We start from the raw sequence: 19,512 nt of genomic DNA, 5'->3' as shown, positions 1-19,512 counted from the left end.
ATTAAGACATGTTCTTTATGTTCATCTCATTCCTGTTTCACATGTATTAAGAACAAACCTCAGAACAATCCAGCTTTCATACCAATGCTAGCACAACACAAAAGCAAACAAAGATGTCAGGTATTAAAAAAAATTCAGAATGTAGTAAGAAAAAGCCTTCATCAGAAAAACAGCTCATGAAAAAACGATAATGTTGATTTAGTCTATTCTGCCCTCGGTCTACTAATGGCTGACTCTCCATCAAGTCTCCCATAGGTGATACTTAGGTATTACTCAGTTTGAGCTCCTGTGTACACTACTGAGATTTGCTCCTTGTGAACCTAGGTTGAAGAAAAGTCGTGAGTTATCTAACATCTCAGGAATCCCAACCTTCCTATGTTCCGCTAACAAATGGTGGAGGAGAGAACCCAAAAGAGAAAAGTTACCAGAAGATTGCTCTCAAAATTGGATCAAACGCTACAGGATGCATTTTGTGATGCTTTGAAAATCCGTCTGCTGAGAAACTGCTACTTTTCAAAATATAATTTCATTGCAAAGTATTAGTTTTGCCTGTAATTAAATTCTTTGGTCTCCTCTTTATCATCCAAAATTTCCTCTTTCCTGAGCAAAGCAGGCACTCTCATTAACTTCAGCAACCATCTTTTGCTTCATCACTATTCCCATCCTGTGAGATCTTGATCTTGCTCCTAAGATTTATGGCTCATTTTTCACTCTACTGGGTTTATGAAAGTCCATTCTTTCCATTTTTTCCTCCTCTCATCCCTGTCCCTTACACCAATCCTTTTTATGTTCCCTTTGAGACTTTAACTGACTTGACTGTCCCCTCCTTCCTCCATCCTCACTGATCTGTCCTTCTCTTTCTATTGGCCCCAAGATGGCAGAGACCACCCTTCTCAAACCCTCCCAGGGTCGACAACTGAGACTCATAACTCATAATTATGGCAATATTTCCAAAGCATTTTCTCCGGTGTCTCGGTGTTTATCATTTAGCTGTGAAATGGTTTCCAGCCCAGGACCTCAAATAAATTTTATATAACCGTAATTTATAATGTTGGTAACATAATTGAGCCAGGTATCCTCACCCTGCAAAAATGAAATAAAACTTGTGCATTTGGAAGTAATTTTTAATCTGTTAGCAAGACCATGCACTTATTGACCTAACCAGAACTTCCCAACCATTGCACATAAGCCATTATAAAACTCACCTTTCAGTATATAATCAGTTAACAAGCTCGGAACTTTTTCACTGTCCTCTTTCATGGCACAAAGAACTACAAAATAAAAGATGGAAGGAAAAGGCAACAATTTCAAATTCAGATCAAAAATATAATTTAATTTCACTGTAGCCTTAATCTTAATTATATGGTATGACCAATTCAGGCAAATTATTATTTTCTAGATAAGGGAATACAACTACAAATGCTCAAGAATTTTAATTGAATAAGTCCTTAATCAGGTAAGAATAATCCAATTACCTGAGAGTTTTCCCTGATTTAAGAAACTGTGGCAGCAGGAAAGAAAAACTTGGTTATTTACACAGAACTTCAGTTGTCCTAAATACTGGAAGAAAGCATGTTCCTATAATGTGCACTTCTATGAATTCTGGAGGAGAGAACCTCAGTGCTGCAGATGTCACAAACTAGAGAAACTCTTAGATAAATGAATAGTTAGCTATACTCTTCAAGAAGCATATCTGCCAGCCTTCTTGAAAACTTTTAAAGAAAAGACCAAGATGAAGACGGCACGTCCATGAAGCAGTACCTGCCAGGCCGCCTACCACCTCCTGTATACTACTGAGGGACCCAGATCAATCGGCCTCATCCTAAAGGGAATCTGACAATTTTATCTCTAAGCCAAGACAAAATAGAAAAAACAGCTACTATCATAGTGGTTAAAAAAAAAAATCTAGATCACCCAGGTACAGATAAACCCACAAATACTGCATTTTTGCGGTAACTGACAACTCAAATTTTCACCAGAGCATCCTGGGGAAAACGTTGCACTCTTTTCCCCCAGACAGATGACAATACAACATGGTATAACTGTCAAGTGAGCCTTCCCAGATTTACACCCTGGCTCTGCCACTTCCTAGTTGTAGGGCTTTGAACAAGCTACTTAACCACACAAAGCACCAAGTTCCTCATCCATAAACTGAGAATGATAATTAGACCTGTCTCAAAGGCTTGTTGAGTATTCAGTTACTAATTCAGATGTGAAGGACTCAGAATAGTGCTTAGCACATAACTGCTATGTAAACAGCCACAGTTATTAACAACTAATATTCTAATTCTTATTACTATTATTATTGCACCTCCATTAGCTTTTACCAGGAAGGCAACATAAGCATAAGCACTGTGACTGTCTCCACAGGGCTTCCCCTGTGGTTAACATCTATAGGTGGTGACAGCAGAAGCTCAGGTTCTCCCCCAAAGTTTTCAGGAGATAAGCAAAGGTCATCATCCTTCCATCTACTGTCTTCACAACAATCCGGTCCTCATAACTCTACTAACTTGGACGTTCATTCACACACCCCACACATGTTCACTCACCCAAAGAGCCCAAGGTGTGTCAGTCTATGAAGACATCATCTAAGAATCGGCCTAAGGACATTTTGATGTGGGAATTATGACTTTGGTTTGGCCAACTAAGTGTTTGTCCTTGATCTGAGAAGGCAAGGTCTCTCAATAATTCCTGGCTCTAGGCAGCATTTATGTTCCCATCTTAAGAGGACCACTATGTTCAGTATTTCTGCTCCCAATCATATTTTAGATTTGTTTTCATTTCTATATAAAATCATACTCCAAAAGCCAGCATCATTAAAAGCACAGCAGACTGGGAATTAAAGAGACCCAGCCCTATAATTTACCATTCCCCTGTGTGATCTTGGACACTTATAACTTCATAAAGTTCTTCCTGAAAATTAGAGGGCTGGCCACCCAGTTAATCTCTTAATTCTTTATTTTAGACTAGCTGGCATCACTTGATTTATCCATATTTAAGTATAAAATGTTCTGAAAGTATTGTTCACCAAAGTAAACAGTAAAAGCTCAGGTTACCAAGAAGGTGGCTAGTAAATAGACACCCGCTTTTTGCCTTGTGCTCCTCTGCACTCATGCCTCCATGTCCTTCGTTTCCAAAACAGATATCATCATCGCTATCTATTCATGTGATGCTCATTTGGCACCCCCTTTAATTAGCAATTATCACAAATATTTACAATTAGAAAGAACCTAAAAGATCAGCAAATCCAACCCCTTCAAGAAAAACAAGGCTGAGTGATTAACTTACCCCAAATCACATATATAACATTAACTTAATTACTATGAGGTAAATAGAGCAATTATTTTTAGCCTCATTTTTCACTGTGACAGAGAAGGTAAGTGACTTTCAAGAATACCCTGTAAATAACAGGGACAGAACCAGAATTCAGGGCTAATTATGGCTATCGTTAAGAGACGTTCAATATACACTGTATATTTAAGCCTAACAAATTATTTTAAAATGCAGGCCCCTTGAAGGAAGAGTATTTTTGTCTGCTCTGTCCACTAATGTATCCCACGCACCCAGAACATGGCCTGGCACAGAGTGGACCAGCATCGAATATTTGCTGAATGAATATTCATAAAATATTACTATCACTTTATGTTCTACTTTTACTGCCTTGGGGTCTACATTCATTTAAAAAAAAAAAAGTTTTAGGCCACACTTCTCCACTTCTCCTAAATCTTTCCTATTCAGTTACTGACAGTTATATTTATATAAGATCTATGAAGTACCTTATTTATTGATAAATGGATATGTTCTTAAACGTACAAAGGTGATGAAGAATCAAGTTACATTTTTTCCCCAAAAGTTCGGCTTGTCGATATTTTAAAAGGCAAGAAAATCAAACAAATATAAATCAACTCTAGATTCAGTTTTGTTTGATGTCATAACCATTTACAGTTTCATTCTCAGAAGAATAAATGATGACATCCATCATTTACTATCCTAAATCAACAAAACAGTACCAGCAACAAAGTCAGCCAACTAAAATCCGTATTTTAGACTAGACAAAAGTAAACAAGGTAACAATTTAATTTTTTCTTTACTCACTTTTTGTTAATATTTGAAGATCTTCAACAGATGGTGGTCCATTTTTTTTCTCATAAGGAATGACTGTTGTCAAATACTGCCAAGTTAAAAAAGAGTCACTTAAATCTGAATTACCTTATCTGCAAAAATTAGATAGTTACGAGGTCTATTTTATAACATGAAATACAAGGTACTTTAAGTAACAAACACAGGCATCTTACTGTCTCAGCTAGAGCTCATTATTTTACCCACCTCTACATAAATAATCCATTTTTTTTTGCCTTTTCATTATTGAAAATTTCACAGGAGTAGGTCTGTGGGTAATTTGTTCATTTTTAAAGTGAAGTCTTATCTAAAAATCCCTTTACATATTTTTCAACCTTTTAAAATAGTGATTTGAACTAAAACACACAGTTCCAACAGTCCTGCATAAAGTAATTCCCAACAGCCAAATAATTTCAGACCGTTTCTTTCTGGTTGAACAAAATGGTCACATGAATAACTTGACAACTTTAAAAACACATACCAGCTTCTTCCAGAAACTAACAAAGACACACCCACCCAAATAATTTTAGAGGTGTGTTATTATTATTTTAAATTATTGTGTAAGTAGTAATAAATGTTTAAAGGTATTAAAGGAAAAGAGAAAAGTGAAAGAATAGCCTAAAAGGAAATGAATAATGAAAATTCGTGTCTGAAATTGAGACAAACTGCTTAGTTCACTAGTGTAACAGCTCATGGTATCAGAGTGAAAGCACAATCTAAAAATTATTATCCAGATTCTTCTATTCTGGCCACTCCACCCCCTCCGCCCCCAAAATGCATAGTTTAGGTATAATCTGCATATGCTCATCTAGAGATCTACTGGTTTTTCCTTGGAATTTCTTCAGCCCTACACATTACTTAGTCCCTGCCCTAAATCTCAGCTCTATTCCTAATCCTTTTTGAGTGATTTTATCCCATTAAAAAAAAAAAAAGAAGAAGATAGTTACTTAACAATAACTGGATCCCATGGTTCAGAAAAGCAGAAAAAGTGAATTGTTTAGTCTTTAAGAAATTTAGTTTTCCATCTTTTTGGTATAGATCTCTCCAAGGTGATGCCTGATTACTATATAATCAAATATGTTTCTTTGTAAAAGATACACAAACAGCTGAAACATGCCCTCCTGGGGCTTCACTAACAGCACATGTGTCAGGTGTGTGTCAGGCGACGTGGAGAGAAGCATCAGGAAGCCGGAGACCGTGCCTGGCGTGCATGCTATCTAGCTACGCTTTCAGCTCTTCCTGCCCCACTCCCATGTGTTGGGTCAGTCTGGAAGTTATGTTGTGATCTTGTGGGTTTGAGAGAGGTGAAAAGCACCAGAATTTTAAAAATTCAATCAGCCCACAATGAAGGATTATTTAATGTCGATTATTTCCCTTCTTGAGTAGTACAGAAAAACTCTAGGCTCAAATGCCTTCTTTCGATAAACTACATACAAGCTACATTCTGCACTTTCTCAATGTTCACTTAAACGCTAAATTGAAGACTTTTCTTATTGAAGTGAAAATTTCAAAACGTGAAAAGTAATTTTAAGCACACTCAATGTCGATATGTTCCCCGTGTTTGTGCTATTCCTGAAATTATACAAAAATGTTAATAAAAAGCGAATTGCTATATATTTGACTGTATATTCATATCCATGTCTGATTTTGTATAGGGTCTTAAGCCTGATTTGGTAGACAAGTGAGTTTGCAGACTACATGATACACCTTAAAATTAAAAGCACATGAATATCATTTAAAAAGATATACTTCTATAGACATTTTTGACCTAGAACTCTAGTCTAAAAGACACCAACATCTAGTTTTCTTCCCCAAAATGGGATGTTTCTTAAACTTTCAGTGTAGCATATTCTAGTTATTTTCACCATTATATATTCTACACATGCAATTTATTATGTGATCATGTTAATATCTATTTGTTCAAAGCTAAGAGTGAAAATGGAGCTCTAACACATGTATTAAGAATGCACTTAGTCTATTGTCCATTTTGCAAAATACTTTTTTCTAAAGGAAAATTCTGTGCATTATCAAGACTATAAACATAATAAACTTTCATTTCTCTCATTTAAGCAGTAGTCTTAGTAAATTAGTAAAACTGCCAGCTTTCAAGCCCTTCACTTAGAGAATGAAAAAGCAGAGAATGAGGAAAATAAGGATAACCGAGCACCTGTTTCTCTCCACCTGAATTTCCAAAGGTGTGGCGGAGGCCATTCTGAATGACATTTGAGATCCCTTCCATGCTGAAGCGCTAAAGGCAGCAATATACGGCCCGGAAGAAAAGGACAGAGAAAGAAGTTCAAAGACTATTAGTAAGAATATACCATGATGACTTACGTGCCCAAGAGGCAAGCAGTTAGAAAATGCCACTACTCATTCAGATAAAGCAGACAAATTCATGCTGTTTTTAAAATGTTTTTGCTTCCATTTTTTTGCAAGTCAAATGCAAAAGCAACTGCTTTTATGCTACTATATTCATATTTTTCTTAACGTAGCAGATAAATTTGCTCCAGTGTAAATATTGTAAGTTGTATACTTAACTTTTATGCAAAATTTACCACATAATTTTTAAGATACCTTTTGATACTGTTTACCTACATTTTATCAAAAGTCTGAAAACTTAATACTAACAGTATGCATATTTTCAGCTTAAGTTTGCATATTTTTACCATAAGTTTGGAGAACATTAACATAACATTTGGCAAATGAAATGCTGTTACTTGGAGAGCTGATTATTGCTTCCCACTCGCTCTTCAGGCCACCTGCCACTTGCCTTGGTACAGAAAATGCAAACTAGAAGAGCACATATGTTTCCTGAAGAGCGGAGTGGAGCCCATGTGCCAGCCAGGTCCCCTAAAACTTCTGCAAAGACTCATCCACTCTGTTTCTAAGAAACAATTCTAGCTTCTTTCTCCCAGCAACCTCCAAGACTTCCTAGACTTCACTGTACCGAAAAGGAAATATTTTTCCAAATGTCTTATCTTGATTTGTAGCCAGTCTATAACATCGTCAGACACAGTGAAAACTGTCCAGTGGCACCTCTATGGCTTCTGAGTCAAAGGACTTAGATGAATTCCTACACTATGACTAACTAAGGGGAAAAGCATCCTGCAAAGGAAGTTCGGTCCTGATTCACAGGATGGTTCCTTTCCCTGGAATTTTATGGGGGAAAGTTGAATCAGGACCCATTTGAGGAGTTGAGATAAAGAATACTTTACCAGGCCCCAAGGAACAGAAGAAAGGAAACCAAGGCGATGGTGTCTGCCCTCAAGCAATGTATAGTTATCCCAGTGGTTCTCAAGCATGGTCCAGGAAACCCTGCCTACCCCTTACCACCGGCCCCCTGCCCACCCCTGGAGGTTCTGGAAACTCTCAAGGGTCCATGAGTCAAAATTCTTTTCTCAGAAATACTAAGACATACTTTGCCTCTTTTTTTACTCTTATTTTCTAATGACTTAGAGTGAAATATTCCAAATGACAGATTGGATACAGAAGCCGATTTCAGAATCTAGCTGAATTCAATTAAGCCAGATATTAATGAGATTGACCAAAGTGTACAGCAATGCCATTTTTCTCACTAAATTTTTAAAAAGTTATTTTTCATAAAAATATACTATGTAAACATTCATGAATCTCTTATTGGTCTTTTTCAGTGAATTAATATAGATAATAAACTTTTATTGGTTTTAATTTCTAATATGGTAAATATTGATCAATATAACATAAAAGTTCTTTCAGGTCTTCAATAAATATTAAGAGTAAGAAGTCCTGCCAACAAAAGCTGAGAAACACCAAAAGGTTTAATCTTTGAAGGAACTAAGTGCTCCTGTCTGAGTCACATACTGAATGATATTAATGAAAATCTGAGTTACATTTTACCAATTATGTCTCTCCTGAATCATCCTCCTTCCCCACCCCGATCTGCATACACTGTGTCTTAGCAAGAACCAAATGTCTGGTCAGCATACCTCAACTGAACATGCTTCACTTTGCAGACAGAATAACAATAACCTATGACGAAGTAGGATACTTTTAAAAGAAAAACCTACAGCTATCTATTTTTGTAGATTTTTTTCACATGACATCATATAATTTGTTCACATTTTTTTAAAAAGATTATCAAAAGAGATGGCTTCTTAATCTCCAGAATCTATAACATTATGAGAAATTCTTCAAATAAATAAATCAGCAGCTCACTTTTTTTAAAATTCTTTCTAATAAATGTATTTTCTTTCAAAAGCCAAAGCAAAAAAATACATTATCTTCTATATTACCTGACTCCATTATCTATGGGCATTTTAAAACCAGATATAAATTCAGAAAAATCTCAAACAAGGTTAAAAATTGTAGAATCCACATATCAAGAAACTAGAGGATACTTTCTATTTGAATGACATATTCTAAAACACTATCTTTACTTTTTACTTTGCCAATTAGAAACCTATTTCCTAGAGACTTAGTGGAAATAAACGAAAATGCAATCATGTGAAGCCCCACTAACTGGGAAATTACAAAACTAATAGCTGTCCCTAGTGCAAAAAACCTCTGCGCTTGTGACTAAGACAGCAGCTATGGCCAACCAGGCCCCACTATGTCCTGAGTAGGCAAGGAACGTGGCAGTCAATAAGGTTCTACTGCCTCCTTTTCCAGTGCGAAAATGAAAGAACAAGAAAATCAGAAGATTCATGGGAAATACAAAGAAACCAACTAAAAGATATGTCTGAGGACATTCCTCCACCAAAGCTCCGGTTGTCATCAACTCCCACCTGCCCCAACGTCACACAGTCATCATTTTCTCCCTTTCCTGCATTTTCAAACTCTCCCTCTCTACCAGCTCTTTCTCAATGGCATCTGTAAATTCTCGAACCCTTAACCTCGCTCCTTTCTCCAGTGTTTCCTGAGACTGCTATTCCCAGGTGTCCTTTCTTCGATGCTGAGGTCCACAGACACTTTTCAGGGCTGAGACATCCAGTAAGCTCTCCTTGCACCTGCTCTCTGGATTCCTAGACACCAAACTCCGCCCCTCTGGTTGCTGCTTCTGAGAGGTGCCTCTTTCTGTGCTCATCTCTTACATACCAGTGCCCCCCAGGGTTTTTCCCTATTTTCTCATGCACACTCTGAACGTTCCCACTCTAGAGTTTCAACTTCTGCCTCTGTAAATCTACAGCTCCACTTTGCTAAGGTCAGCAAAATGCTAAGAACAGAGGCTGGCACATCACAAGGGCTCAGTAAGCGTTAGCTGACTTTATTGTAATTAATTTCCCTCCTGAGCTTCAGACTTGCATGGATAATGCCTATTGGACACCTATACATAAATGTTCCTAAAACTCAGATCCAAAACTGAATTCATTTTCCTCTCCCCCAAAAATCAAACGAAAATAAAAGAAACCTGTTCCTCCTTTAGCATTCTATAAATCTCTCATTCATTTACATGTTATTTCAAAAACTATGTTGGGCCAGATATCATTGCAGGTATTAAGGATTCAAAGGGAACGCATCAGCCAAGGCCCCTCCTAGCCTCATAAATTGATATTCCAGTGAGAAGGGCAGAAAACAGTAAAACAAGTAAATGAATTAGATAACTGCAGATAATTATGGTGCCCTGCCGATAGCTACAATGGAGCAATTAAAAAACGGGATGCCTACTTTATACCGGGAGCACAAAGAAAACTTCTCTGAGGAGGTGACATCTAAGCTGAAACATGAATTACACACCCTGCCAGATGAGCTACAAAGGACAACAGACAAAAAGAGATCCCCTCAGACAACAAAACCAAGGAGTTCACTCTGTGGCCAGGTGCGCAGGGGTCCTTTTATTCCCCAGCAGGATGTGAAACAGTAGCTACTGAGTACTTCCATTCTCCTCTCCTCCCATTAAGAGGCTTTTATTGCTGCAGCCCTGTTCCCTCTCCATCTCAGTGTGCTGGACATATTGGGATGTTAGGCTTATTAACCTCTGTCCCATAAGGGGCTGCATCCAGAGCTGATGGAAATGACAGTCATCCCCTCAAGATGCTGCCCTGAGGTTGGATGCAGTCGCTGTTGACTGCACTGCTCCCTTTGGTGAAGGAGTACATGAGTTCTATCTATACTTGCCCAGATCAGAAATCAGTGACCCAATCCTCACTCTTCCCTTCCCCAGTGCCCAAACCATCAGATTTGACCTCCTTAATATCTCTGAAATTCAACTATTTTCACATCCCTACTGTCACTTCCTTGGCTCGTTTCTTACCTCAATGATTGGCACAGCCTCCGAATCAATTCTTTATCTCTAGCCATCACCTTCCAATTAGTTCTCTTTAAAACACTGAAGATACCCTTACAAAAGCCAAATCTGAACATGTAACAGCCCACTTAAAACCTTTTTGGATTCCTGCAGCCTTTAAACAAACACCAAATGCTGAAGCATGGCACGCAAAGCCATCCATTTTCCAGCTTCCAGTTTGCTACTTCCACACCCTCTTCTGGACTTCCTCTCTCTCTTTCTAGTGTTCTCCTTTCTTATCATAATGAACAACCTGCAGATCCCCAGATGTCCCTGTCATCTCCAGGTGGTTGCCCACTGCACTCCCTCTGCATGGTATGCCTATCCCCTCCTCCTTCTTCTTCCTGTCCTCAGATTCAACTCAGCTTTCCCAGTCCCCTAAACCAACTAGGGACAATAGTAATATGCATACACCTCTACCACGGGCCAGTGCCCGGCACAAAAAAAACCCTAAAAACATGGCTGCTGTTTTTAATATAGCAATTATCACACTAAGCCTAGGTTTCTCAACCTTGACACTACTGACATTTTGGGTCAGATCATTCCTTGTTGTGGGGTCAGTCTCATGCACTGTAGGATGCTGAAAGGTATCTCTGGCCTCTACTCAGCAGGAGGTCAGTGGCACTGTCTCCTATCCCACCCAGTTGTGACAATGATGAATGTTTCCAGACAATGCCAATGCCTAATGTCTCCTGGGGGCAAACTGGCCCTGTTGAGAATCACCGCATAAAGGGCACTGGCTGGTTTTTCATCCGGATTCCCAGTGCACAGGCAGCACTCCCTGGAGGCTGGGATTTACTCTATCCTTAACAACCATGTCTGGCACATAATTAAAGATCAATATGTGTTTATCTAATAGTAGTAAAATAAAGAATTTTTTTTAAGTGGGATGAGGCACAAGATCTAAAGGAAAACAGCAGAAAAAGGGAAATTTTAGTGAGATTTTTTAAATAAATTCAACTCAGTTCTCAAAATCTTTAAGGACAGAAATAATGTCAGCTACTTCTTTAGCATGCCTACAAAGCACAAGCCCATCCTCACCACATAACAAGCATTTCATCAATAGTCATTGGCTTAAATTGCAAAATTCTTCAGCAATGAGTACCCATGCCAATGAAATATTCCAAATTTTTATATGAAACCAGGAATGACACCTTAGTCAAAAGTATCTGGAATCAGAAAATTTTTCAACAGTCAACTTGAACAGAAAAATGTCAAACTACAAAAGAAATGTGAGTTCTCGCCCCACTTTATCGCTAACTGTGGGACATGACAGCAGGCCCTAATTCTGCCAAGGCCTGTTTCTTCACCTGCAAAATAGATGACTAAGATGATAACATTTTTAAAGGTCTTATTTCTATGAATCTATAATTCATAGATTCTATGTATTATAGATTCATAGAAATCTATGAAATCTATGAAATTCTATGAATCTATAATTCAACCAAGAAACATTATTTTCTAAGAAGACAAATCAAAAGCATACACGTAAGCACACACACATATGTACACATATGTAACAGCATTTACAGAAGGCTAAAAGTGCTCTAGAACAACAGAATTGCACAGCCAGATGATACATTGAGATTATCTACTCCAATGGTTTCATTTTCTTATGAGGAAATGAGTAAATTTTGAGGAAGAAGAAAGACTACATCTTTCTCTTCATCCCAGTGACTTGCATAGTACCTGGGTCATAGCAGGCTCTATAAATGTCTACTAAGCCGAAGTTTTAACACTCCTAAGACCAGAGCCCAAGAGCCTCAGAGACTGTGATCACCACTTCATGAGGCCTCTTGACGTCTTAAGGGCAGAAATTTTTTAAAACAGCTAAAAGGCAAAAATAATCTGAGGTTGAACAGAAGAAAGACGACAAGATATAAAGTTATTTGTCAAATGAGTAAACAACGGACTTCTGAAAAAGTCCACTGAAGAACCTGGTCTAGGAAATGAATATGAGATTAATAAAGATAAAATAAACTGTGTTGGCATGGTTTGTAAAACAATAAGAGTGAGTAAGTCAGATAAAACCCCTAGGATAATAAAAAGAGTAGCAAGTAGAAGATCAATGAATCAGAAGGCTTGAGGATAGGAAAGACTAGGCAGTGAGACAAGGAAGAAAGAGGAAAAGAGCTCTGAAAAGCATGCAATAGATTCTGCTTCACAAATGCTCTATAAATCCCAAAAAACAATACACCTTTTTGGAAGGCAAAATGAATTTTAAAAAGATAAAACCTCAGAGACAGATTAAATTTACTGTTCAGTAACCTTCACCTCATTTAGAAAGACTACATTTACAACCTGGGGAGCAGATGTGGTGTTATTAGGTGCTTATGGTACTTAACTGGGCCAGGGGGATGACTTTTTCTACGCTTAAATTTTAAAAGTAAGGAGAACAGAGGAGAGGGAGGGGGGGAAAAGGAGGGAGGGGAGAAGGGGAAAAGTACCACAGACATATCAAAGCACTGAGGGAACGAAGTCTCAGGGTTATGAATGCTCAGTGACCTGAAGGACATTAAAGATCTGGTGTAATTTAATTAAAATAACCACTATATTAGGTATGTGAGAAATCCTAATCCTGCCTCCGTTTAATCTACCATTTCCAAATTTTAGGTAAAAAATCCAAATATTCAAATTCAAAGTGAAAAGCTAATAAAGATTCTGTGAACCTAAAATTATTCTTTTAATTTTATTTTATTATTAGTTTCGAGTATACAGTACCTTGTTTAGACATTTGAGCCTAAAATTATTTTGTCATCTCTCCATCCTTTGTCTATCATCTTTACGTAGGAGTTAATAGCTCTGTAAAATACCCTTCTCAGAATGGAATTTTTGATATGAGCCCATTTATAAGAAGGAAAATGATTAAGCGTTACAGTATTCACTTTATTGTTCTTCTCACTGCTAAAATAGTGCCTAAGTAATGGGGCAAGGGAAGGGGTTTGCTCAATACATGGCTTCAATCGCATGACTGATACTGAGAATACTCACAACTGTCTCATGACCATTTCCTTCCCCGGCGTGAGTCTGTATTAAAAGTCTCCAGTCATTCTTTAGAAACGTTTCTCAGACAAAACCAGGAGCAATAAAGTGTAAACAAGATAAAAAAGATTTCTAAAAATGTATAAAAATCTGAAAGGACACAAAGAAATGAGCCAAGATTTCCAGCCCCATCCATAACAGGCCTGAATAACTCAGAACTGAACTATGCGGGGTGTCAAGGATTCCTTGCACACACCTCTGTATAACTCTGCACAGCTTCGCTCCAGTGCATACTGGTTATGGGATCTAACATGTCTACTGACCTTTCAATTACCCATTTATGAAACGGCAGTAGTAATATCTACTTCGTAAGGTTGCTGCGAGGATTAAATGAGATCATATGTGGAAAACACTTATCAAAGTGTTCAGCAAATATAAATACTCAAAAAATGTCTGGGCTGTATTCCTTTAAAATGGTTTGAATAACATTTGGGACATAGCTCCCATAAAGAAGTAACCATTCCTTTCTACTTTTCTCCAGGACAGTAAAAATATTTCAAGTTCTCCTAGAAATGAAATGGCAACTGAGCAATAACAAATTCCTGATTACAGTCTCTAGCTAAAGGACAGAAGATAATGTGAAAAGACACTACTGTCTATCACTGAATGTAGAAATCAGCCAAAAAGCTTAAACAGAAAACAAGTAACACTTTAGGTAAGTCAAGGTCTTTCTGAACAATAAAAAAAAGTAGAGCTAGAATACACTACACAAACTGAAAGGCAACTAGACTCAGATATAATGTAGTTTGTTAATTCTTTTCTAGAGTTCTAAACACGTCAACTCATTCTATGCTCAGCATATTCACCGGGTCAACTAATTCCGCAAAAAGCAGGATCCAAGATGGGAAAGAGTAAAACTAGCTGGAAGGCCAGGAAATTCAGACTATTTCTGCTACCAAACCTGTAGCATCCAACACCAATTGATACCGATCTCTAAGTAGCCAGGAAATCTTTCAAAAATCTCAAAAAAGCTCTATGCCAGAAAAAGGTAAGGAAAAGCAATTAAGAAATGCAATTCATCTATTTCTGACTCTCAGTCTAAACTATGCTCTTACTCCATTAATATTCTTTATACTCATGTTCCAAAACAGTGAAATTGAAACGTAATTGCTGTTCTTTATAAATCACATCCTTTTCCCCAGTTTGAATGAAATGATTTCCAAAATTAATTTATAAAACAGTAACTTTAATTTTTAATAAAATTCTTAATCAAAACAAAAAAATGAGAAAAAAAGAATTGAAAGCAATAGTTAAATGTAAAAAAGTTACCAAGTAAAAATATTCAAATAATTACCAAGCTATAACTTAGGATGTAAAAATTGATTTTGCTTGTTTTGACATTTCTTCAAATCCAATAATTTTAATGTGAACTATAAAACATTTATAAATGCAAATTCTACAAAAAATATTTTTTTCAAAAAATCAAGTCTAAGTAAATCAGAAAATAGAGATTATACCAAAGCAGATAAACACTTGAAAATGTCTTGAATATTAACTATTGTATAAGTCTCAGAGCAGAAAAATGTGATGTGAAGATTTTCAAAGTTAGGAGTTAAGTGGAATAGTAGCAAACAATTTAACATTTTTGTATTTGAAGATCTTTTAAAATTTTTATGTAATACCAATATGGTAAGTCAATTAAGTACTGTCAAACATTTTCAGAGTCACGAAAACTAGAGTAAACTAACTAACCTTGGAAATTTATAAATTCTTTCTTAATACTTATGGATACTCTTAGTACATAATAATAATACAATTTCCTGGAATACTATGGTTTTTACATGAACTTGTGTTATATTAACAATTAGCAAAACTTGCCAGGACATAAAGGGGTCAAGAACAGACTTCTGATTTTTACTACATTAACTGCAGGGTCATGAAACACCAAAAAATCAGTGCAGAAACAGTAGGTAATGATAAAAATATCAAAAAGTGGATATTTACTTCTCTAGGCAATACTATTTTTCATAGTTCATACTTCATAATTCATAGGTGTGAATTAATTAAAATAAACATAACACATCTGAGCTTCTCTCTACCCTTTCAACAACCTTCCAAAAATAGCTCTAATACTAATTTTCAGGAATGGGCTCTGCAATAAAGAAAAATGCAGATAAGTACTATCAACTATCACCAAGAAATTATTGTTGAAAACGTGTTAACATTTACATTCGAGTATGTGTACAGGGCAGCTTTATCCTTTCAAGTACAACTACTTAGAATGGCGGGAGGGGATCATTTTCCACTTCTCTTCTACCTTCTTTAAACCACCTTTCATCATTCTGTATATAGTGTGCTCAGGAGACTACCAATATTTTTGGTTTTATCATCCGTCCCCAGATCTATAGTCACCTGGCCTACCTGATAGTTCACACACACACACACACACACACACACACACACACACACACACACCCCGCACGCGCGCGCATTCACACAACAAAAGTCTGTTGCTAGGCAGGGTGCCTGCGGCAAGTGGCCTGGTGATGGTTTGGCCAAGGCATTACCATCTGTGGGCACAACTCAGGCTGCTGGATGGGGCCCCGAGGAGAGGAACAACTCAACACATCCTTAAGATAAAACAAAGCTACATTTTATAATATATTTTAGTCACAATATAGTGATCTTTTTATCTATACAAACTAACTTAAATGGAGTTCCCATCTTTCTTATTCTTAATATTTTTAGACTAAATCAGAGGTTGGCAGCTTTTTTTATAAAGGGTCAGAGAGTAAAATACTCTAGGTTTACAGGCCACATAGTCTCTATTGCAACTATTCAACTCTGTCTTTGAAACCCAAAGCAGCCATAGACCATGTGTAAATAAATGGATGTGGCTGTGTTGCAATAAAACTTTATAATACAGGCAGAGGGTTGATTTGGGTCCCGGGCAGTAGTTTGCCTTGCCAACCCCTAGTCTAAATCATCTTAGCATATGTGAAGTTTTAAAATTTCAAATTAAAAAGGAGAGAAAAAAGCCAAGTCCATGTGTTTGTTTTTTTTTAAACAAAAGCCCAAACTCAAACTTTTGTGTCAGAACAGTTGCTTCTAGGCTTAGAGCTAGCATAAATTAGAATAACTTCAGAATGAACTAAGAGTAGCTCTAAAAAATAAATTTCTCTTAAAGTGAGCTTTGGTCAAGATTAAATTTAAAAAAAAAAACAAACCTATTACTAGAGCACTTCTGCATGTAAAAGAAAAAAAAATAGACTATTAGTCATAATATGAAGTGAGTCATAAAGACAGGTGGAGAAATACATCTGTGAAAGAGAAATATATACGAGAGTATCTATCATCCAAGTCCAAGCTCTCCCCCATTTTTAAGCTATTATCTTCCCAATCCCCAAAAATGAAATAAGGTAATAGTATTCTTTTTACAGCTGAAGTACTGATTGCTAATATACTAAAAGTTTTCAGAATAAACTTCAGACTGAAGCAATTACACATTTTCAGGAGGTAAATGAGTAAAACACACTAGAACTTTCTCTTCAAAGTTCAATGTGATATGGAAAACAGAAAAGATACTATAGATTCCTATCTTCTCAACTCTAATCTTAGAATAAGCACCCTACAGGAGACATGACATTTAAAAGCATTACTGCATTCTAAAGGAGGAAGTACGTCCATTTTCATCCGTATAAGCTTACGAAGGTATGATGTGAAGCAGATAAACACCAACGTCTTCAAAACTTCATATAACTCCAGATGACAACCACCACTAAATTAAAACATAACTGGTATACTTTTCAACTTATTCCTGTACTCATGTGAAATGCCACTGAAATACAATGACCTGTGAAATCTATTTTATATAAACAGAAGACTGACCAAAAAAAAAAAAAAAAAAATCCATGACAGAACAACAATAATCCAAATCCTCTGGGATTCCATCCCTTTATCGCAATGTTTCAATTCAACAAATATGTGTTAAGTGATATGTAAAGCACCAAAAATTAGGTGAGGTGCTGGGAAAACAATGTGAATGAGCCTTTGGGAAGACTGAAGTCTTTCTGAGGACAAACTTAAGCCAATGATTACAAGAGTATAGCACTGCGATATCAGGATTAGGTGCACCCTCACAAATAAATACGAAAAACATCTCAAATGTAACATAACAGGCAACTCACAAAAGAATACAAACGGTCAGATCAAACCATTTTTTGCCTATCAGATCAGCATACATTAAAAGGTGTTGGCTGGAGGTGTGGGGAAACAGCCCCTCGCTTACACTGTTACTGGGTTACATTTCCATAGAACAGTTTGGAAAGCTGACTGTTTAAAACCCTTTAAAACTACACATGCATTGACCTAGAAATTCCACTGGTTTCAGTGAATGAGTGGACTGTAGTTTGACTAACCAAAAGAAAAAATATAAGAAATTGATTAAACTTCAGGAAAATGGTAACTCTGGTTTAACAAGATAAATTTCAGATTCCTACAAGATATTCAAGGAGAAATGTCTAGTAGGCAGCCGGAAACATAATAACTAGCATTTACTCAGTGTATGTGCTAGTCTTACATATATTATTTCATTCAATCCCTCCAGAACTCAAAGGGGTATGTACCCAGTGGCAAGAGCAGGATTCAAACATAGCTCTTAACCCGAAGCTCTTAAAATTCTATTAAGCCTCCATTGATTTGGCACCTGGCAGAAAGATCCAAGGTAGAAACAGAGATTTATACCTTTATCTTTCTTTCACGCATTTATTCAGAAGAAATTTATTAGGTACCTAATGCTGGACCTAATGACACCAAGAAAATAAAGATGCATTTCCTATCCTTAGGGAACCATACCAGAGACATGAAGACAAAAAATTGCAATATAGTATGACAGTGCTAACAGAAATAGTTAAGAGTAGTAATATTAACCCCAAAAGAAGGAGAGAGCAGTCCACTTGCAGGAAGGTTCTAAGAAGAAAGACAATGCTTGACTATGATTTTAAAGGATGTTTAAAAAATAAATTCCCTCAAGTGGACAAGGGAAGCAAGAAGGGAGGGCCACGCCACAAAAAGGCAATGGCATATACAGAAGCACTAATGTCGAAAACAGCACAGTCAATTCAAAGAAATGCATGAAGTCACCACACTGATTAACAGACACTGCCCTTCAACCATTCCAGTCTCTACCCGCTACCACTCTGCTCTTCCAGATGCTGACCAAGACAAAAGAGATATAAAGTTTTCTGCTCTTGCTCTCTTGAGCCTCATTATTTTCAAAGAGAAGATCTACAACTTCAACCTCCCCTCCAAAAGGAAAGCTGAAAAGGGACAGGGCAGCCTGCTTTGCCAATCAGGAAGAACAGTGACACAGTGACAACCCTATCAAAAACAGCTCCCCAATAGCATCGCTATCAACCACCTTACCCAGCCTTTGTTTTCTTGGTAACTTTACTACAAAAATTGCACTGTCTATTCATTCTTTTCATTGTTTATTGCCTGTCTCCCTCATTAGAATATAAGCTCCAGGAGGCCATGGGCTTTGTCTATTTTACTGGCCACTGAATCTAAAATATGCCTGGCACAAGGAAGACACTCTGCAAATATCTGCTGAACAAATACTGTTTTATCTCACCCAACACATAGAAGATTATTTTAAAAATTAAAACAAATCGAGATAACATTTCACTTTTATAAGACACTCAATATTTTCTTCCATATTTGATAGTATTTTCATGCCCTAAAGACATTTCTAATGCTCTAAAATAGCAACCCTAAGACCTATTTTTTTTCTTCATTACAGAAAATGCTTGAAACAAAACATGTCTCTAAAATTAACCCTGAAGAGTTTAACTCTGATCTATTCCCAACCAGATATTTCATCATTGTATCTTTAGACCAAAGAGAACGAGCTAACAATAATGGATAAAGTGTTATATCAACTACGAACTGATGTTCTGTTTCAATGAAACATGCTTAAGAAAAAAATGGAACGACACTATTCCACATTATAGGAAAAAGTCCAAGTCCTGCTAATAAAACAAATAACTAAAGTACAATGAAAAAAAGTGACTAATGCTATTAGAAATCAGATAATTCATGATATTTGTAAAAAAAAAAAAAAAGTCATCAATTTTTAGAAATTAGTATCA

At 36.7% G+C, this 19,512-nt stretch overlaps 1 protein-coding gene across 2 annotated transcripts in view; it reads right to left on the bottom strand.

The window, feature by feature from the left end:
* The window catches only part of FEZ2 (fasciculation and elongation protein zeta 2), a 38,412-nt gene that overhangs the window by 2,405 nt on the left and 16,495 nt on the right, over positions 1-19,512 (bottom strand). Inside the window, exons 6-8 of one of the 2 annotated variants that reach the window (XM_011372092.1) lie at positions 6,287-6,367; positions 4,096-4,171; positions 1,206-1,271 (exon numbers count right to left, since the gene is read on the bottom strand). In XM_011372092.1, the coding sequence (XP_011370394.1) occupies positions 1,206-1,271; positions 4,096-4,171; positions 6,287-6,367 (223 nt within the window). The remainder of the gene's footprint in view (positions 1-1,205; positions 1,272-4,095; positions 4,172-6,286; positions 6,368-19,512) is intronic. The other variant, XM_011372093.2, reaches the window with a different exon arrangement.

The sequence above is a fragment of the Pteropus vampyrus genome, unplaced genomic scaffold (assembly GCF_000151845.1).
Source record: "Pteropus vampyrus isolate Shadow unplaced genomic scaffold, Pvam_2.0 Scaffold200, whole genome shotgun sequence".
Lineage (NCBI taxonomy): Eukaryota > Metazoa > Chordata > Mammalia > Chiroptera > Pteropodidae > Pteropus > Pteropus vampyrus.
The sequence above is the reverse complement of the archived record's forward strand: the minus strand, read 5'-3'. Positions and strand labels throughout refer to the sequence as shown.